Raw genomic sequence first — 23,864 nt, forward strand, 5'->3', positions numbered from 1 at the left:
GATAAAGAGGTTCTGAAGTAATAAAGAAATAGAGAAGTTTATTGAGAATATTTACAGAGACAGCATGTTATGATTTAAGTGCTCCCGCCCAGGGAAGGCTCTCACAACCGGTGACCGGTGATAACGTTCTTTCGATAAAAAGTTCCGGCGGTGAATTGCTCATCTCGCCATAACACCTCCCCCAAGACAATTTCTCCCAAGAGAATGCGGCTTAATATCGTTTGCTTTTTGGCTTGGGGCTCAGCCGGTTAACTTTTCTTTTCACCCTTGTACTTTTTCTCCTCAATATCGTTTGAGTGGGTGGAGTTGGTGGAGAAGCTGGAACTCTCAAATCTGGAGTAAGTTCTGTTAAGGGTTGGGGAATATTAAAAGAATCATACAAAACCTCTAGGGGCAGGTCATTTTCTTCTGCCTGTTTGTAGTCATCAGTGTGTTGAGGTCTTAGCTGATTTATATGCCTGCGTCAGTCGAATTTATGACTTCTTACAGAATATAGCATGTGTCCGATTCTTTTCATGATAATCCCCTCCTCCCAAAAATTTTTTCCACTCCTGTAATTCAGGAAGAATATTCTGTCACCAGGTTTGTAAAAACCTTGTTGGAAAATTTTCTTTTTTTATTGTTACTCTGGTTGCACTTGGTAAAATTCCGTCAAATACAGACCTGATTTTCCGTGCAAACATCAGTTCGGCTGGTGACGAACCGGTATCAGTGTTTTGGTTCGGAGTTATTCTGTACACTGATAAAAATTGTTCAAGACTCTTCTCGTTAGTGTCCATGCCTTGGTTTTTCTTCAAGGCTCTTTTGAATGTATCGACGAACCTCTCTGCTAGGCCATTTGACCTTGGGTGGCAGATTGCCGTTGTTAAATGTTCAATGGCTAGAGCCTTGCAGAATTCTTCAAATTCTTTGCTGGTAAATTGGGTGCCGTTGTCGCTGACAATAGTTTTAGGCACCCCAAAACGACTGAAGAGAACTCTTAGTGCATCTATTGTACTCATCGAAGTAGGATGTTTGTATTTAAACACTTCTGGCCATTTTGTGAAACTGTCGACGACCACTAAGAAATAATGTCCATTTAAAGGACCTGCATAATCGATATGTAACCGAATCCACGGTGTATCAGTCTTTGGCCACGGTTGTATCTGCACAGGTGGTGCCTTTGCTGCTAGCTGACACCCTTGACACTCTCTTACGAGTTTTTCAATGTCCTGGTCCATCCTAGGCCAATACGTATATCCACGCATTAAAGCTTTCATTCTCGACATGCCTGGATGACCACTATGAAATTCTTTTAAAATTCTTCTCTGAAGCGTAGTCGGTATGACGACTCTGTCTGCGTACATCAAGGTTTGAACACAAATGGAAAAAGGTAAAATTTTAGGGTCTTTCTTTGATTTTCCATTTAGTTGCACCAACTTTTTCATTGTCACAATATAATCATCCTTTTCTGCTGCCTTATTTATTTCGTCTAGAGTCACTGGTAATTCTCTGATTGTGTTGCACAGTAATCCGGAGAGTTCTTTTTCCTCTGTTAATGCAGCTATTACTGTGTCTTCCAAAGGTTCAGCACACTTTTGGATGAGCCTGGACAGTCCATCTGCATGTCCGATATTTTTGGATGAAATGTACTCCATTTTAGTTATAATTTAGTAGAATTATGCTCCATCGTTGGAGTCTGTTCGCAGTGTGCGTAGGTATGCCTTTTTTAGAGCCAAAAATAGTCAATAAGGGTTTGTGGTCGGTTTGCAAAGTAAACATCCTTCCATGAATAAATCTATGGAATTTTTTAATGGCATAAATAATCGCCAAGCTTTCTTTTTCAATTTGAGAATAGTTTCTTTCAGCCGGCAAAAGTGATCTGGATGCATGGGCTATTGGCTTTGTTGATCCATCTTCAAGTTTATGGAGAAGAACTGCTCCTACTCCGTAGTCACTTGCATCTGATGCAACAATCAATTCTTTCTGTGGATCAAAATGTGCTAGAGCTAAATCTGATAGCAGGCATTTCTTAATATCTTCAAAGGCATTTTGGCATTCTTTTGACCAAATCCACTTTTGTCCTTTTTTTAACAAATCATTCAATGGTGCTCTCAACTTATGCATGTTTGGAATATAAGTAGCATAATATTGAGCCAAACCCCAAAAAGATTGTAACTGGGCAACATTATTGGGTGCTGGCATCCTCTCGATACACAAATACTTAGAACATTCTTCACTGACTTATCGACTTATCGGAAGCTTACCTGAAGGTAAGCTTCCGATAAGTCGATTTTGGAGAAAATTCTACCTCCATTCAGCTTTGTAAAAATGTCTTCAGGAGATGGAAGTGGATAACTATGATCCATCAGACAGTCATTAAGGCCTGTAGAAAAATCGCCACATACCCAAATCTTCTTATTTTACTTTTTAACATACACAGTGGGGCTCGCCCACTCAGAATAGTCAACTTTTTCGACTACACCATTCTTCTGTAGTCTTTTTAGTTCAATTTCAATATCTTCTTTTGAAGAAAAAGGCACATTTCTTTTTGGTCTAAAAACAGGTTTCACATTCTGTTTTAATTCAAAATTTACTTCAGTTTTGGTGCACACTCCTAATCCCTCTGAAAAAACTGGGGAATTCACTTTTTAACACTGCCAGAAAATGGTCATTTTGTTTGGAATTTTTCTTTTCCAACGCTCTTACATTATTGCAAAATGAATTTATGGGTAGCTCCCATAAATCAAACAAAACAATCCAATCAATTCCAAAAAGGCAAGAATTTATTCCTGGAACAACTGAAAGGTTTGAGGAAAAAGTTTTCGATCCAAGAGAAACACTGCAATTAAATTCTCCCATGAATTTTAATCGCTCTCCGGAAACACCTTTTGCAATTTTTTGTGTTTTTCTCAGTTTTGGACCACCAATTCTCTTCCAGGTCACTTCGTCGATAATTGATATGTCGCTACCTGTGTCTAAAAGTAGCTTCACTGAGTGACCATTTATTTGTGTGTGAACGAATTTCCGTTTCCCTCCTTGTTTTGTTTCTTCTTTGGACAAGACCACATTTACTTTTGGCTTCCATTTCCATCTTTTGTCTTGCTTAGTTCGGCAGTGGGATGCCCGGTGTCCCACTAGGCCACATTTGGTACAACGTTGGTCTTTATAAGACCAGTTTTTTCTTAAGTGCGGACCCGCACAACTCCAACAGTCATAACTTTTCCCTTTGTCTTTTGGAAATGTCTTCTGTTTTACTACCTGGACTTGGGATGTGACTTTTCCCTCTATCCTCATAGTGTCCCTTTTTACATTTATCAATTTTTGACATTCTTTTGTCACTTTTTGCAAGTTCATTTCTGGGTTTTGTTCCATGATTGATAATATCCTTGACCTTAAATCCTTGTCCTTCGGTGCTGTCAGTCCCTGGACAAATATGTAGCACTTAAACATGTCCACTGATAAATCCTTTAATTTAAACAGTTCACACTGGGCGTTGACTTTGCCCGCATATGTGACAATGTCATCAGTTTCATCTTTTGACATATTTAAACACCTATACCGTGTATGAAAAAGACCATCTCTTTCACCAAATATAACACACAAAATTTTCACCGTTTCAGAAAAAAGAGATCTCTTCCGGTTTTTTAGGCAATATCAAATTCGTGAATTTAGTATTTTCTTCTGTGCTCATTTTTTGTAGTAATAGTGTTATTTTTTCCTCATCCGACCACTTCTCGCATCGTTTTGTAAATATCGTTTCAAACCTACGATAATAGGCTGGAAAAGTGTCACCTTTTTCTGGATCATATTTAAACTCTGAAAGCGAGTTCGCTATACCCTCAGCCGAAAAAAATCTGGATGCACCCTCCTTAGATTTTTCTGACAAAATCGTTTCACAAAATAAGCGATTATCCGTCGTTTGTTGTATTACAAGAGTTTCGAAACGTTCTTGTTGAATTAGCATTTGTTTTTAGTAAATATACATACAAGATATGAGTGTGGGTAGAATGATATATTAGATATGCATATATATATATTCGTATATATATATATGTATATATATATAGGTATATATGTATGTATATATATATATAGGTATATATGTATGTATATATATAGGTATATATGTATGTATATATATAGGTATATATGTATGTATATATATATATGCATATATATGTATATATATATGCATATATATGTATATATATATATGCATATATATATGTATATATATATATGCATATATATATGTATATATATATAGCATATATATGTATATATATATATATGCATATATATATGTATATATATATATGCATATATATATGTATATATATATAGCATATATATATGCATATATATATAGCATATATATATGCATATATATATAGGTATATATGTATGTATATATATATAGGTATATATATGTATATATATATGCATATATATATGCATATATATATGCATATATATATGCATATATATATGCATATATATATGTATATATATATATGCATATATATATGTATATATATATATGCATATATATATGTATATATATATAGCATATATATATGCATATATATATATAGCATATATATATGCATATATATATAGCATATATATATGCATATATATGTATATATATGCATATATATGTATATATATATGCATATATATGTATATATATATGCATATATATGTATATATATATGCATATATATGTTTATATATGCATATATATATGCATATATATGCATATATACATATGCATATATATATATGCATGCATATATATATATGATGATTGCAACGTCTTGTCAGACGAGTGCCACTCCCTCACTGAAAGTTCATGAGCCCGAAAAATGACATATAGTCCTGCCAGCGAATTCACATGCTCAAGCAGACATGACACTAAAGACGGTCATTATTATACATACATATATATACACGCACGCACACATACATATGTACACATATCACACACATATATACATGCGTACATACACAATACACGATATGCACACATACATATACATACACACACACATGCAAACATAAACAAGACGGTCATTGGTATACATACATATAAATATATACATGTATACATACATGTCTATAAGCATACGCTCATATATACCCATATGCATACACAATGCATAATAAACAAACATACATATACATACCCACATGCATACATACTCATATACATACATATACAAATACATACACTTACACATATATGTACGTACACATATGCACATATATATACATACACTTACCTACATATACATACACATCTATATATATGCATTCATACACATACACACATGCATGCACACATACATGCATACAAACATAAATGTATATATACACACACAAACATATATACACATAGACACATATACATACATATACACATAGATATAAATACATATAAACTCACATGTACATATATAAATATACACACACACATACATATATAAATATACATACACATATACATACATGAATACATATAATGATGGCAGATTAATTGTTACATGCATCCAACATTACAGGCGTACACACGTCACAGCTTTTTTATCACCACAGGACTTTTTTTTTCTTTTTTTTTTTTAATAGACAAATGCCTGAGGGAGTATCTATACAAAGATGATGTTACAGAGTTTTAGCTTTGTACGACAGCTAAAACTCTCTCGGTTCAAAATGTTGACATCCAGCAACAAGCAAGAGCAAGATAGCCAGCAACAAGTCAGACTGCAGACCAGCTTAATGCGGGTACTGGTCTCCCGCTTTGTTGTTGTTGTTTTTTTTTGTTTTTTTAAATAAAAAAATACATATACATACATATACACATATACATACACACACCCACATAAACACACACATATACATACATATTAAATTCCACAGCCAAACAACGTAGCAGCCCACAAGAGCCATGACAGTTAAAGAACCAGAAGTCCAATAAATGTATACATATATATGCATACATATATGCATGCACACACGCATGCACACATATACATGCACGCACATGCACACATATGCATGCATACGCACACACACATGCATGCACACGCATACATATACATGTTTGTATATATATATGTATACGTACACATACACGCTCATACACATGCACATACACACACATATATATGTATATGTAATTCCTCAATGGCCATGACGATAGTGATGATGTTACAATTCAATGAATACACACGATAATAAACATGAAAACAAATCCACAGATGCAAAACGTAAAACAAAGCAGTCATGAATCTCAATGTTTTTGTTTTTGTTGTTTTTTTTTTAAATTGAGAGTAAAAAAAACAAAAAAAAACATCGAGATTCATCACTATCGTCATGACCATTGAGGAATTATATATGCATATATATGCATGCATATATATATGCACATATATATATATATATATATATATGCATATATATATATATATAGAGATCCACAGACTATTGTGATAAGTGTTTCAGTGTGAACAGGTATGGTATAATAAATTATGGGTTTTATCTATTTTATTTTTACTTTCATCATATTTTGCTTTTGTTTTGATATTCCCAAATTCGAAGCTATCTCTTTACAACCCTTCCTTTTCATAAGCTATCATACTTTCATAAATCAGAGTCCATTTTCTGTAGGCTGTTTTTGAACCCAGTCAACGACGGGTACTTTTGCTAGTATATACACACACACACACATATATATATATATATATATATATATATATATAGTGGAGATGGTAATTAATAAAAACTGAAGAGAAGAAAGTGCTCAATACCGTTGTAGAGCAAATATGCATTTTATTTTTTATTACTATATCTTTCTGTTAAGTTACATTATTGTTTCGGCTACTCAGCCGTTTTTTTGGCCGTCTGTAGCGTCCTCAGACTTTTACAGAAATGTTTGCTATTTTGAGATGATTGAGGGTGGAAAAAAGAGAGGAAGGGAACAAGGGGGGCAGGGAGGGCACTTGGTATGTCGATAATGTATCCCTATGCCCTCAGCCACACCAGAAATGAACTTCCCAGACCCTTCCCCACAAGTTCCTTAAACCCCAAAACTAAAACATTATCGACATACCAACCTTCCTATCTTCCGCCATCCTCACAAAACCCCCTCTGACCTCATTCACTCTTTCATCCCAAACTAGCGAACATTTCTGTAAAAGTCTGAGGACGCTACAGACAGCCAAAAAACGGCCGAGTAGCCGAAACAATAATGTCAACTTTAAGTCTACAGACTCAAAATTTGATATACAGGGTACTGAGATTTGGGAAAATCTCTTCGATCGGTTTTTGGCCAGAAATTTGGCTATTAAGGGGTTAAAGTTCAACGATTTGACCTTTGAGAACTCTACCAAACTCCTTCGACAATTTTGGGTCTAAACACTTGAAATTTTAGATATAGATTCCTTGGACATGGATCTAATTTAATAACTTGATTTAAGCCCAAAACAATAAATGTTAAGGAATCATAATAGGGGTCAAAGTTAAAAAAAAATTGACCTCTGCGGTCTCTATCAAATTACTCAGACAATTTCTGGTCTAAACATTTGAAATTTTACATAAATGGTATTCAGAGATAGGGCAAGCTTTTTAATCGGTTTGAGTCGAAAATTTGAGCTACAACTATATAAATGTATGTATGTATGTTTGCATGTCTGCCTAAAACTTTTGACAGAGGCGACGGATTTTCACAAATTCAATATTGTTTTGACAACAAATACCGAAAAATTGGCTAAAAACATAAATTTCTTCATCCTCAACTGGGCACTTTTCTACAGGGAGGGATCACTTTTTCACCAATATTTTTGAAAGTCATCCCCTCTTTTTGATTGTCTAGCTTTAATTTAAACCAACGTCACTTCCACTTTGGCAGTAGTTGTAACAGCAAAGACGTCACGTTTTTTCACATTCTTTTCCTCCTTCACGGTACGAGTTTGAGTCTGCCTTCCTACTATCACTTTTTTTGCTCAACATACACCTCCAAACACCCGGGCAACGTCGGGCTTAAATGCTAGTATATATATATATATATATCATTATGCATGTGTTTTGAAACCAATAATTTATTTTAAAGGTTAAAAATAAAAAAGGTTAAATAATGATATAAAAATCATTAATAAACAAAATAAGACAAAAACAAAAGGAATTTATTTTTTAATGATATAGTTTGATTAAAATAACAATAAAAAAATGTGTAAAAATTCAGGTGTTGAATTTGCTTTAAAAATAGAAGCAACTATATATATATATGAGAAAGAGAGAGAGAGAGAGAGAGAGAGTTTCTATTGATATAATTAATAACAACTCTAAATTATTAATATAGTTAAATTTTTAAAAAATTGATGCACAGAATGGTCACAAGTTTCATACGGGGTATTAAAAAAACAAAAAGAAACACCAAAAATTCCATTATTGATAAAAAAAACACCTTTAAAATTTTAAACATTAGCATGGTGTGATTTATGGTGGGAACCTCATACAATTTAAGGTAAAAAAAAATGTTTGTTAAACTGGTTTCATTGTGTTTGCCCATGTGGATGGAAACGTTCATTTTTTTTTTCATAACAACATTATTGTTTAATGTTATTATTAACATAACGATAACATTAAACGTTTGTTCATGTCGACACTTTAAAGTGCGGAATTAAAACTAAGTAATTTTCATGGAAAATTTAGAAAAACCAAGATCATCCTCATAACAGGTCAAGCGATCATAAAACTATGCTTTTAATTTTGATCAGAGCCAATGTAAATTTTCTAAAGTAATTTCATGTAGAAGGTAAAAGCAGAAGGAAAATTCCCATGTGAGATTAGTTTGATGTTTTTATGTGTTTTACGTAACAAATACGAATAATCACAGTGAGTTTGATAAATTTGACAATTATTAACAAATTCCTACAAATTAAGAAACGGGTAATTTTGACTAAACAAAGTCAAATGCATGTTTCAATGATTGAGTTTTATTTCAACGTGGGAATCGATTTTTATTTAGAGAATCGTTTTTAATCATGGCCATGGTTCAATTGCTTTTTGAATTCAGTTTTCTAGGTGCATAGACCGTGAAATGTTAACAGCTACAAAAGAATCTCTGCTGTCTGGAAAAGTTGCCTTCAATCACTCAGAATGGCCATGAATTAAACAAATTCATGATTGTTTTATTCGTCAAAGATCAAACTATTAAAAAGATAAAGTGTATTTATGCCTGAGAACCAGGTGAATTGGAATCAACCTGAATATTAGATGCCACTACTGATATATATATGGGAAAAAGGAACAAATCAAAATTATATGTTTATCGATGTCTTTATTTCAAGACTTCCTCAAAATGATTGATTTGAAGAAATAAAATACCAGTGCAATATTTGAAAATAAGGACAAATATATTTTCAAATATTGTAATTGTATTTTATTTGTTATAAATCTTGAAATAAAGACGAAATATTAATGAATATTTAATTTTAGTTTGTTCTTTTTTCATCTCTCCATCATGTTGGAATATTATTTCCATAATTTTTATCATATATATATATATATATATATATATATATATATATATATATATATATATAGTAATAATAATTAATTAAATGAGGATTAACACTTTGTTGCAGTTTCATGGTATGTTTGATTGCTAAAAATGTATTAATAACATCTTTTTACATTTCAATAAAATTCCAAACAAGGCTACACTTGGAGAGTAGAAAGTTTACTTTCAACAACCGTGTAATTCTAACTTCTCCAATATTTTGCCGTTTAATGTTTACATTTCATGAATGATGCTTTTGACAATTGACAAAGAATTGGGTTTTGCTTGATATGTGGAGATTTTCATTCCCCGTTTATCTTTATTTGTTTTTTTGTTTTTAATACAAACTATTATGGGTAAACATTAATCTGTATAAGATTAATGTGACAAATTATAGTGAATAGATTTTTGTTTCATTATTTAATTTTCATTTTTTGTTAACTACAAAGTAGATATTTAAATCTAATTTTGTTTTTCAAGTTCATAATTTGGTATCTTCCCTGAGCTTGTTTGAAAATTATTGTTACAATTTACTTTTTAGCTCAGTTTTTATTTTTTATACAAATGTTCAAGGATACTATTGATGCAATTCTGACGATTGGGCATACCGTGAAACTGCAGAAAAGTGTTAATCTGCTTTTAATTATTTATTATTATTAAAATAAATCTCTACTTTATTATGTGTGCAAGATTTATTGTTTTGATTCCAGTCTGTTCACATTTTGAGAAGTTGATTTTGCATGTTATATATATATATATATATATATATATATATATATAAAGCATCTTATATTAAACATTCTTTAATGGAGCTCCTGGTCCGTACACATCCATCCTATAAAAATAAAAGAAAAAAATGCTTTATGTTTCTGAAATTTTGAGTTGAGGATTATTAATTTGGATTATTTGGATTATTCAGACTACTGTTCTACCACCTACCCTCATGAGACAAAGTAAAAATTATCGATAGAGAAGAACAGTGAAGAGTACAACGGCTCAAAGAAGCAGTACATACACTGGACGACAATCAACTACTAATTCGATACAATATGGGAACCATAACTAATAAAGTAACAATAAATGATACACTGATAAATAGTAAAATTGTACATCAAAACAAAAATAGGTTCAAGGTTCTCAAAATTCATACTAGAATTGTTCACAAGGATCCGTGAATAAAGTATTTAGTAAAATTCAGGTTGTAAGTGACATTTTTCTGGAGGCTAAAGGATCAATCATCAGTGTGGGTAACACTGAAAGTGCAACTGAAAATGCAACTTATGATTTCTACCCAGTCATGGCTGATGACATGCTGTGGATTTTGTTCGAAATTCTGTGTAGATTTCCAAGTTTGATAGAAAGATTTCCAAGTTGAACAAGATACATCTAAAGAAGGCCAAAGGTTACATCGACTAAAACGTTGTGAAAATAACACACAAGATGAGAACAGTAGTCCAAAGAATCCAAATAATATGAAAAAAAAAACATAAAAATTAAAAAGAAGCAAAATCCAAAGATGTTTTATCTGAAATGTTTTTCATGAGGCACCGTTGATCAGTCTGACACGTTTCCGATTTAAATTGTCATTTTTTAAAAAAATGTATGGCTTAATAATCACTAGTAGCTTTATGTGATAAAAAGCAATAAATAATCACATTAGTAATATTAGAAAAAAATTGATAATTCCAATTAATTCTATTATTACTTACTAGTCATGCCTATGGAATGTAATAAAGAAATTCTAGTTTCCTATTTTTTTTTGCATATTTTTAAACCTATACAGAAAAAAAAGATAATATTTTTGTTGTAAACAAGACACATGAATCATTCCTCTTACTGATTTTGATTTTCTAGTCATAATTGAAAAATGTTTCTATTTTACCAGTTGTTGAGGACGAACTATGATTTTTTCTTGCAATGTTTGTTATTACAATGTCAATGACATGGTACAACAATAAAAAATGGAAATCCACTAATCAGAATCCAAGTTTGAACATATCAATTTAAATGCTATTTAAGTTCAACTTTTAAAATCTCACAAGATAACTTTACATGTTAGATTTATATAAAGTTTAGAAACATAATCAAACCAGTAAAAACTTATTATGAAGATACTAAATGAATATATTCATGATTTTTTGGCCAGAATATTCTAGTTCTCACGTTTTAACTGGAAAAACATTAAAACAAACCAGTAAAAACTTATTATGAAGATACTAAATGAATATATTCATGATTTTTTGGCCAGAATATTCTAGTTCTCACGTTTTAACTGGAAAAACATTAAAACAAACCAGTAAAAACTTATTATGAAGATACTAAATGAATATATTCATGATTTTTTGGCCAGAATATTCTAGTTCTCACGTTTTAACTGGAAAAACATTAAAACAAACCAGTAAAAACTTATTATGAAGATACTAAATGAATATATTCATGATTTTTTGGCCAGAATATTCTAGTTCTCACGTTTTAACTGGAAAAACATTAAAACAAACCAGTAAAAACTTATTATGAAGATACTAAATGAATATATTCATGATTTTTTGGCCAGAATATTCTAGTTCTCACGTTTTAACTGGAAAAACATTAAAACAAACCAGTAAAAACTTATTATGAAGATACTAAATGAATATATTCATGATTTTTTGGCCAGAATATTCTAGTTCTCACGTTTTAACTGGAAAAACATTAAAACAAAAATAAATGTTCTTTATCATAACTGACTGAAATGCTTTCTCAAATTTAAGATTGGCTGAAACAATTTTTGAAACTTAAAACCAATCGAACGATTGAGCTTTTGATGAATCCATTCAATCTGTTGCTATTTCATACTAAAGCATGACAAAACAAGTGACAGAAGCATCAATAAAAAAATAGCAAAACCGTCAGCATTCGATGATTATATCATATTTATATAAAAATTAATTAAAATTACATTATCATTGGGATTTTTCATCAAAATTTTGTACATTTAGAGTGTTTGAAAGAAATATCAATTCTTTTAACAAAAATATTTCTACATAAGATCAAACAAAATGAATAAAAATTTTTTTTAAATTGTTTTTTCACACAACATTTTTATCAGAAACAAAACTCGTGTTTATTTAGCTCATATTAACCCATTTTCTCATTCAGATTTTCAATTTTAATTTAAAAGATTATTTTATTACAAAGTATTTTTAGTTCCTCAATTGAACTTATTTTGTTAGGAAAAATGATCCAGTAGATGTGCTAGATGTATTTTTAACAAAAAAATCATTCACAATTATGTTCTATTTAAAAATGATAGACCCTAAATTAAAATCAAGGGAGATAAGTCAGTTTGTCATATAGAATTGGTCGCACAACTCTTTTACATTAAAACATGATAAAACTCAATAATTTGATAAATTCTGTTTTTACTTGTAATTATTTTTCTACTAGATCATTTTTTTGGTGCATTGTTTGGAATAATTTCAACATGACACACGTAAGTGTGCATTAGTTTAAAACATTACTAAGTTACATAAGCACCTTTATTTCTTTTTCAAACATTTTTTCAACTTGCTTTGTTTTTTGTTTAAATTAGATTAAATTGATATAAGTGTTGAGTAAGATCCTGGTTAGCCTTTCTTCAGATTACTGGAAATGATTTCACAAATTGGCAAAAAAAAAAAAAAATGAAAAAAAAATGATGAAGCTGTTGCTCTTACCGATTATATATCAAACCAACAAGTCCTTTCTCGGTTAGAATCCTTAGATTATTATGGTTGTCATTATCCATTCCCCACGACAAAATTGGCAAATTATTTTCATGGCACATTTTTATAAGATCTTCATTTTTTAATAAATTCTCCGTCAGAGGACAAATCGCCTGAAATGAAGAAAACCAAACAAAGAACATGATCAGTTTTTCGTCCATCATTTAATGTCAATATTCAGTTTGAAAAGCGTTAGTTATATTTGACATGAAATCAGATTTTTTTTTTTACTTTCGAGATGTTTCATCATATTCCATTATAGTTCTTTCTGCAAGTTTAGCGATATTCGAATTTTTACCTGTGTATTGTTACCACATTCTATTATAATGTGCTTTTCAACATTTTCTGTAAAAGTTTTTTCCTCATACTGTAAATTATATATATATATATATATAACTGTATGCTGTTTGTGGGAAAGAACTCTAGCAAAGCTCTCGATTATAAAGAAAAATTCTCAATATAAGAACATAATATTTAGTTTAAAAAAATATTTTTAAAAGCCTCCATTTTTCAATATTTGTTGACGATAAATTAGTTCTCCTACATTGCATTTGTAACTGACTTTTCTGATCTTTTATAAAATTGTTAAAAGATATTTTTTAAATATATATATATATATATATATATATATATATATATATGGATATTCCAAATTCCAAGATTTTATTCATCTTACCATTTATTCCTTTCAACATGTCAAAATTTCCATTTTTTGACTTGCTGAAAGGAATAAATAAGATGAATAAACTCTTGAAATTTGGAAAATAACCGTTTTGTCATTGTGAAATATAATAAAGCACATTTTCCCCATAAACACACACATATATATATATATATATATATATATATATATATATATATATATATATATATATAAAATGCATGTGTTCGAGGATATAGATGACGATCCAACAAAATGTTTATTTAGATATAAATTTTCATCAATGTAAAGAAAAGGAAATTGCATGAAAATCCAATTTTAAAAGAAACTTGGATCAGTTTGAAAGTAAAACTCTGATTGCAAACTTCTGCCGCTTATAAAAAAAGAGCTTTAGAAGTGAACTATGAGGAGCCCCCAGGGCAATCCAAGGTTATATACATTCTGGCACCTCTTACAAAGGCACTGCAACCAAGTATATCAGCACTTGCTTTTCCAATAGATAATTTGTATAATATGGAGAAGGGGGGAAGAATTAACCACATCGGTAATAGCTTATTCTCCATATTTATCCAAAATTTATACCTTCAATGCAGCATCATAGTCTTTGAAAACTGATGAATGCCAATGCCAGTTGATATACGTGCATTAAATAACCAAATGCATTGGTCGAATATGGCCTTGTAGTCTTGACTTGAGAGAGAGGAATCCATCTTTGTTTATTTGTTTCTGGTTGTCACATGAGATGGACACATTTACTAAATCGCACCTGCTGTAGAACTTCATGCATAAATTCAAATAAAATATTCTCCAATAGACATAATTTTAATGGTTCTTGTTCAAAATTCACCCATATATGTTGAGTTATCTCCCTTATATATATATATATATATTTTATTTTTTAGATTGTTTTCAAAATGGTGGAAAATTGATCAATTTGCGTGCTTTTTGGAATATAATATTTTTGTTTTGTCATAGGTACATACATCAGACTTTTTTTTTTAATATAGAGGGAATTCTGGACAAGAACCAAGACATGATACATGTTTTTACATGTACAGGGGAGAGAGGCTCTGCAGTATGAATAACACTTTGTTCCCTATATTTAGTTACCCAGGCTTTGTGCTCTAGAGTGCAACTTCATAATCTTCCGAAACTGAAGGAAGTTTATTATGAGGTTCAGAGCAGAAATACTCAGCGATTAGTGAGCAATGATGGGAGTAAATTTACCAGTTCGTAAACATGCATACAAATTATGCTGCTTGTGTAGATTGATTTTTTTAAATGAATGCATTTCAGGTTAAAAAAAACATTTTTAATTGTAATTATGTGCCATGTTGAAATTAGAATAAATTCAAACAATTACAAAAAATGATCTGGTGGAAGATGTGTTAGATGTATTTTTAACGAAAGATCATCTACAATTACATAGATTAGATTATGCATTGAAAAATGGCAGACCCTTAATTTAAGTCAATTTAAGTCAAGTGCTATCTCCCTTGATTTTCACACCGAATTAGTCATGCAACTTTTCTAGATTATAATTTTTACTTGTAATTATTTTTCTACTGGATCATTTTTCATAGTTTTTGGAATTTATACTAATTTTGACATAACACATAAGTACATAATAATGTTTGCCCCTGAAATGTGTTGATTTAAAAGATCACCAGTCTACACAAGCATCCAAAATTACAAATTTGAAGTCAAAATAAACTCACAAATAATCCTTCAGCTTTTGTAAAACTGATTCCAGTTTCAACTGTTTGTGTACGAGGATCTTTAAATGGCGGCCATTTTTCCGTTTTGCCTTGAGTCAGGAACATGACAGGAAATTTGTTTTGTTTTAGGTGAAGCCTAGAAGAAAGAAAAACATAAAAGACTTTTTTCTTTTTTTTCTAATAATGTTAGATGGATCAGAAAGTCTATCTAGGATATAATGCTTAAAGGGAAGTAACTATTGTACCCTTAAGTTATTTCCTTTGCCAAAAGACATTTTGAAGCATGAGTTATCTACCTTTGGATTGACCAGATGACAGCATAAACAAACGGAAATAATCAATGTTACTGAGACAATAAAATCCTCATTTCATCGTAATTATTCTTGTTGTAAATTCTTAATAAAGCATTTTATATTGAAGCACTGATTAATCTGCCAATAATTATATGATCACGAGTTAACCAGATGAGAATAAACAATAAAAGGGAATATTTAATGGAGACAAGTGTGAAAAATTTTAAAAATTATGAACATCATTTTTATACTTTTATTTATTTATATGACTATGTTTTTTTTTTATAACATATTTAAGATTTTATATAAAGAATGGTTAAAAAATCTTGTTACTATACCAAAAAGCAAAAACAATAAAAGAATTATTAATACAGCAATGCAAAACACAACTCCTGGATTCACTTTATTCATTTTCATTGATACTTCGCAAAATCCCTCCTATCAGTACCCAATGTCTTTCTAGAAAGATATCGGGTGAACAATGCTAAAAATAGAAATGTCTGATTCATACGAAATGAATGAATTGATCTGCACAGAGTTATATGACCCTGATTTCATCAGATGAGAACATAACAGGAATATTTAATGGAAATGATTGCCAACATTGGCTTAGCAACTATTAAAGCCTTATTTTATATTAAATTCTTCCAGTTGTAAAATTGTTAATAAATCATTTTATATTATTGATTTTTATGGAATCGTTTACATCCATTTATTTCTTCATATTTTTGTTTTAACACTAAGAGAACCACTTCACAACAATGTGAAATATTACATCAATATTTTGAGATGTGATTGAATACAAGTAGGTATTTTGTATGTGCTGACACAACATTTCTTGCAAATCACTAAGATACAATGGTTGTGTTACCTCCACTAAAACATAATAGAGGAACAAGTAGTGCAGCAATACAAAACTCATGTCCTGAATTCAGTTTATTCATTTAAAAAAAACAGTAAAACAAAATACGTAAATTAGAATTATAAATACAACAATGGAAAAGAATACTGGCATAGAAACTATTAAAACTTAATTATTCCAGTTGTAAGTAAATCGTTTTATTATTGTTGATCTTCATAGAATCGTTTTCATTCATTTATTTCTTCATTTCCGTGTCTTACAAACCATTTCATAACAAGTAGGAAAAAGTTTTGTTCATTATAATGTGTGGCCTGTCTCGTTAAAACCACTATCAATAATTCCCCCCACTCTTTATCTGTGCCTAAACTTTAACATAGATTCTATGAACAAAGCTTCTTTCTTAGAACTGCACGCCTGTGGAACTGTTTTGTTTTCCTGCTTTCAAACTGACTATGATATGGTCGTCTTCAAGTCCAATGTGTACAAGTTCTTGATGAGCCGTGCTCTTAAGTAATCCAATTTACCAAATTTCTATTACTAATAATTACTGCGATATTGACTATCGTACACTCATTGACCTTTATCCTCGAGTGACCGTTTTTGCAGAAAAAAACAAAAAAGACAGAAATTTAAGTCTAATGTAAACAGATATCTTGCTGCTCAACTCCCTACTAAGACTGTCCCGAATAGTAGCCCTTTACATCCCAATAGTAATGTGCATCATTAGCAGTGAATAGAAATAAAAGGTTCAAAATTACCTATTTTTTTCCCCATTAAAAATAGAACTTGCATTTAACTTAATGAGGTGGTGAGGGAATTTTCATTCCTCAGAAGAAATTGTGCTACAATTGAATATACCAAGAAATACGCCTGTATTTGTAAGTATATTCGATCGTAACATGACTTCTTTGTCAATCATAAATCCCATCCCATCCCATTAAACTTAATGTGATTCAAATAAAATACTTACATAATGCACAAATCCGGCTCAAAAGTTGAAAGGACAATTTTTCGATTGCCACAATGCTTCAAGATAAGGGAGAGGATGACGTCACTGAACTGATTTGCATCGAACATTGTGCTGTCCTCATATTTACCATTCTGTAGAAACAAGATTTATGTAAACATCAAAAAAAATCATTTTAGCTTTAAATTTTATAATCAATCAACAGAAAAATATTGTACAAAAATTATCCTCAAAATTGACAAGTCAGCAGAAATCAAATTTGACATTCTGACAAACTTAAAATTCTAGCAAAGGTTGCAAGTTTTGGCGAAAGCTGTAGACTTCCGACTCAACTCCTGTGTGGGACCACATGCTCCACTGCGCAACAAAAATTGCCAATCCCAATGCTGTCTTCTGCGGATTTCTTCTCTTTTAGTCATGCCGTCTCTCACATTAACGAGTGCCCGGGAGGCAAGAAAGGGATTAAAAAAAAAATAAACAAAGCAAGAGAAAATACAAATTCTGAAACATTTCATAAATATTAGTTGGGGGTGAGGGTGTATGGTTGTGGGGTGATTAATTCACTTCCTTATCTTTTATGACCCACAACCTGCCTTCAACTGTCTCAAACTCAAGAATGTTCGTAAACTGTTATAAAACTGCCACAACACTCATTTTCACTTCTAAGACTGCCCATAAGCTAACTTTAAATATACTGACCTCTATGCCTGGTCTTTTGACTGCCACACCTTGATTAACAATCCTATTTTTGAATGCATTTGTGTGCACAATTTCCTCCCCATTGTCTTTCCACTAACCTCATTTCCAATACTTTTGTTCTGCTGAATTTGCTCTTTTTATTATAGTTTTTTTTTCTTTTTTTACTTCTTAACACCTTTTTTTTTGGGGGGGGGGGGTTATGTCAGTAGTATGACACTTGCAAAAGCTCCAGATTCTTCAACTATGATTACTCTCCTTGACACAGGTGAAGAAGCAGATATGGTTACAATCAATATGAAAATATAATACAATTACACCACATGTCAATAATAATGATAAAAATAATAAATAATATAATAATGATAACAACAACAATAATAAAAATAATAATATAATAATAATAATAAATAATAATAATAAAAATAATAAATAATATAATAATAACAACAATAATAATAATAAATAAATAATAATACTAAAGATATAATGCAGAAAAGAAAAAAAACAAAGTATTGCTAATAACCAAAAACATTAAGCAACAAAATTAAAACCCTTTTTAAAATTTCAGTGATTATAAATTCATTCGTTTTCCAATAGTATTTGTATTGAATTCAAAACAGGATTCACTTGAACTTAGCTGATTACACACACACACACACACACACACACACACACACACACACACACACACACTATTGTGAACAATATATTACTAGAATATAATTGACTAATGTAAACTGTGATGTGTAAACATGTGCTGCATGTTTAATGGGTTGCATAGTTGCAATGCATACAGTTGACAGATCTGCAAGGGGAGAAATATTTAAACAAAGAAAAAAACATCCAAAAAATTGGCTGCCCTTCGAAATACTAACATGAACTGTGACTATAAGCAGCTAAGCTTTTTCAAATAAGCTGTGTGAACTACTCTCTAAACAACACATCTACACATTTCCCAGCAGAGGAAGCAGAGTGATCAGTTGGGTTTCTTAAACATTCATGTAGAGATGAAGTGTGTACGAGAAAAAGCAAGATAAGATCAGTTTTAGTAACTTTTTGCAAAACAACTGAGGTAGTGTATAGATGCAGGATGAGAAATATTTGGCTAAGATAGATTGGCTCTTTCAAATAATTATGTCTTCCTGGATATGAGGTTCCCTCCAATGATTATGATCCACTTGAAGCTTTCCAAAAGATATGATCATCCTTAGATATTGACCAGGAGGGGGGGGGCACTAAGTTGAAAAAACTAGCCATGATTTTCAAGTATGTTAACTACAAATAATACCTCCACTCTCTCGCTATAAATATATATTTCCCCAAAGCCTCTGGCCTTGATGGAGGGGAGATTAAAACTATGGTTTCAAATGATCTGAAATATAAGCAAGGGGAGATTTTATTTCAAATATTTCTCAAATGTCTTGGAAATAGGGTACGATTATTAATATCTCCAGTATCAAATAATCTTTATACATTGTGAAATGTACTTTATGTATGAAAATTATTGCTGTTATTTCAGATTATTTGAAACCATATTAGCAAGTTTTAGTCTCCTCTCCATCAAGGCCAGAGGTTTTGGGGAAATATGAGATATTTTGTAATTCATATGCAAAACTAGAAAAATTTATGACTATGATTGAAACATTTTAAGGCTGTAAAAAGATGCCGAACATAGACTCTGGATGATGGATGATCCCCTTAATGTGTGACCTTAAGGGAGAATGTCACATAGCACGCTTCACAATTCAGGTTATTACATTTCCAATGAGCCTTTATTTGTTAAATTCTGATCAATAGTCGCCGAGATTTGGAACTCATAAAATTGGCAAAAAAAGATGCTACAGTGGAACCTCGAGATATGATTTTTCCAGGTTATGATATTGAATACTATGTTTTTCCGGACCCTGGTTACGGTATTTGCCCCACCTTACGGTGTTATTTATAATGTTATTTGATTATATACATGTGTATTATTTGGTTACTAATTTTTAATGCCGTATCCTGGGGTTCTACTGTATATTTATTTTAAAAATTATTATAGTAATAATTATGTCAGCCCCTTTAAGAATTTGGTTCCTATTGTTGAGCACCTTAAAGTTGAAATAAAAGTCGATCATTTAAGCGCAGATCATGATGTTTCATCATTAGATCATTCTAGATGGACGTCTCAACATTAAAAAAATAAATGTTTAAATTTCAATAATATTTCTCGCGGTTAAGGTTGGCCATGTAGTTTGTTCCTTGCTTAAGACTTCAAGGCCGGGTTCGAATCTCTCGACCGGCAGTAATCATAACACCCTGCACCGATGCTTCTTGAAAAGATGAAACACTAGTGTCTGTAAGTATTTAGAAATTATTATAGTAATATATATATATATATATATATATATATATATATACACTGGTAGTCAAATTGAATATTGAAATACTCATATCTTTGATTCTATGCAACGAAACATGAAAATTTGCAACCTTTTTGAAAATTATAATACTATTCTAGGGTTCAAATTTTATGACAATTGATAAAAAAGAACCTATATTTTCAAACTAATAAAATATACCTAGATTTGCCTACATTTGTATAAGTGTCCTGGCAGGCCAGTTTTAGTTTTGTTGCTTTGGGATGAATTTTGCTTAGGGCTTTTTTTGCTTAATTGTCTCCCCTGTGGCCTTGCCAGGCATATTTTATATTTTAACCAGGAATTTACTTATGAAATTATATACCAATTAAACCAGAGTCAACATTATTTGAACCAGTTAATCTCAGTGATTATCAGTATTAATAATATTAATAATCAAGCATATATATTATAATTCCACAATAACGACAACATGTTTTATTATATGATGTATCTGTTTGGTGTTACAATTGTTTCATAACCATTCGAACATTATAAAACAATTGTAACGCCAAAGAGATACATTGTATAATAAAACACATGTTGTGATATATCGTTGTCTTGGTTATTGTGAAATTATAATATATATATAAAATATATATAGTTAGTGAATATGAATAAATTAATAAATGAATAAATTAAATAAAAATAATAGAATGATAATATATAAAAATGTGTATTTTTCAATATTTTTTTTGAAAAGTATATATTTTTTGACCCCTTAGCAGCCCTTTTTTCCAGAATGAAAACCAATTAAAAAGTATTCCACATGTCTGAATACTCTATATACCAAATTTCAAGTCTGTAGATAACAAATTTGTTGCGATTAAGAAGTGTCCTCACACACACATTCTCACTTTTGTAGATATATAGATATATTGAAATCAATATAAGAATAGATAGGTTTCTACGTATAGATATATACGTATATATGTAGGTGTGGGCAATCATGTATTATTATTTATCTGTGTGGAAATATTTGTATAGTTTGCATATTAAACCATAAAATCCATTTTTGTTTGTAAATTTTTGTTGAGGGGAAATCAAAGTCTTATCTAATGTTGTCTAGTGTATATCCAGGTAGATTGAAGTTGTCTGCTTGTGGAGCTAAGGGGGGATTTTTGTCGAATTGTTGATTTATGATTTTTGAAGCATGATTTGTTTAATCAATATAAACACAGATGGAGCAATGGATATAGTAAATTATGTTGGAACATGTCAGATGTGACGGTTTTAGCTGAATATTTAATTTTTTTGAACAGGTGGTGTTTATATGTGTGCATCACAGTTTATTACATTTGTAATTAACATGTTGGCATGTGTTTATGCAAGCGAGTGAGAATGGCTGCAAGGTTTGATTGATTTTATTATTAATGGGTGAACTTTGAAAGTTTTTTTTAAGCTTTGTTGTAGTTTTGTGCTTGTGTTCACCATTGCCATTTTTTTTTGTTTGTATTGATATAGATGTATTCTGTTAATTGACAATGAAAAAAGCCATAAAAAACTAATAAAATTGACAGAATACATTTACATCAATGCAAACAAAAAAAATGGCGAACACAAGCACAAAATTACAACAAACCTTAAAACAAAACACGTTCAATAACCTACAAACTAATGAAGTTCACCCATTCTTCAAATATCTGTTGCACTCATGTCTTTGCCCAAGCTATGTTCATCAGTCGGTTAATCAATTCATTTCCACATCTGAGCCATAGGTTGTGTTTGACTGTGTCCATCACAAATCCAAAATTGTCCACAACTATTTCTAACCATCACAAAACCCACAACCACTTCTAAAACTGCCGATGGACAAACTCTAAATATATACCTACCTTTCTTTGGTCCTTTGTCACAAAATAACCATCACACCTTGCCTAACAACCTTATTTTTGCTTTCTTCTGTGTTCATTTCTGAACAACTTCCTCTCTATTGTTCTGCTGATAAACTTATTTCCTTATCTCACTAAGTGAGACTTATTTCCTCTTTTTTATTCTTCCTAATATTTTTTATTGAGGGGGGGGGGCATTGATCTTATCCGAATTGGTCTTTATTTTGACTTACCTCCAGTTCACTGGGATATTTCAACTCGACAAAGAATCCAATGTCTTCCTGAACTTCATTTAGGCAGTCGAGTAATGTTGGAAATGGCATTTCATGGCTATTGTTGCCTTCAGAGATAGAGACTATAGGAAATCCAAAGAAAATACAAAAAATAAATTAGTAAGCTGTTTTGAAATTTATTTGGACTCTGACAGAAAATCAACACAATGGACAAGGATTATTTACAAACAAATAATTTTTTATGAGATTAGCAGACACATGAAGCAAATAGTAATATTGATAAAGAAAACATAATATATATATATATATGTATATATATATACATACACACACACACACAGTGCTGGAGAAGACGTCATAAGGCAGAATGAAAAATAAAGGTAAGTTAGAGATTGCTTCTTTTTCATTGAGCAAAGAAAAAAAAATTGTTTTTAGAGGCAGGTTCATTGGGTGTCACATTTAGCACTAAGTTAAAATATTTATTTTATAATTTCAATCCAAGTTAATAAATAATTATTTCAATAAATGTTTATAGGGACAACATTTTTGGTTTTCTAATATTTTCAAATTAACCTTATGAAATGTTTTCAAAGATGTGACCAAACTCCTACTTAAAATACACATCATCTTTAGACTTGTAACAACCATCAATAACACCAAACATATCCTTTTTTTTTTCTCTTTCAGAATTAATACAAACATAAAATGAATAGAAAAAAACAACAAAAAAAAACTAAAGAACAAAAAGAACAGACTTCTTTGAAAAAGTTGTATTACAACAAAAATCTAAGAATAAAATTTTTTTAAATCAATTTAATCATTTAATAAAATATTTCATAACATTTTGATTTTCTAATATTTTCAAGTTAATTTAAATTTTGTAAAATAAAAAATAAAATAAAATTCAGGAAAA

At 30.7% G+C, this 23,864-nt stretch overlaps 1 protein-coding gene across 2 annotated transcripts in view; it reads right to left on the minus strand.

Annotated features, from left to right (window-relative positions):
• Positions 1–8,156: 8,156 nt before the first annotated feature.
• Positions 8,157–23,864, minus strand: part of LOC145268756 (glycerophosphocholine phosphodiesterase GPCPD1-like) — a 138,846-nt gene continuing 123,138 nt past the window's right edge. For both annotated transcript variants that reach the window (XM_080124352.1, XM_080124353.1), the window contains exons 14-18: positions 22,952–23,073; positions 17,792–17,922; positions 15,667–15,802; positions 13,240–13,400; positions 8,157–10,379 (exon numbers count right to left, since the gene is read on the minus strand). In XM_080124352.1, the coding sequence (XP_079980478.1) occupies positions 10,337–10,379; positions 13,240–13,400; positions 15,667–15,802; positions 17,792–17,922; positions 22,952–23,073 (593 nt within the window). In that variant the 3' untranslated portion in view covers positions 8,157–10,336. The remainder of the gene's footprint in view (positions 10,380–13,239; positions 13,401–15,666; positions 15,803–17,791; positions 17,923–22,951; positions 23,074–23,864) is intronic.

This window comes from Euprymna scolopes, chromosome 44 (genome assembly GCF_053919585.1).
Source record: "Euprymna scolopes isolate OS-2025 chromosome 44, ASM5391958v1, whole genome shotgun sequence".
Lineage (NCBI taxonomy): Eukaryota > Metazoa > Mollusca > Cephalopoda > Sepiida > Sepiolidae > Euprymna > Euprymna scolopes.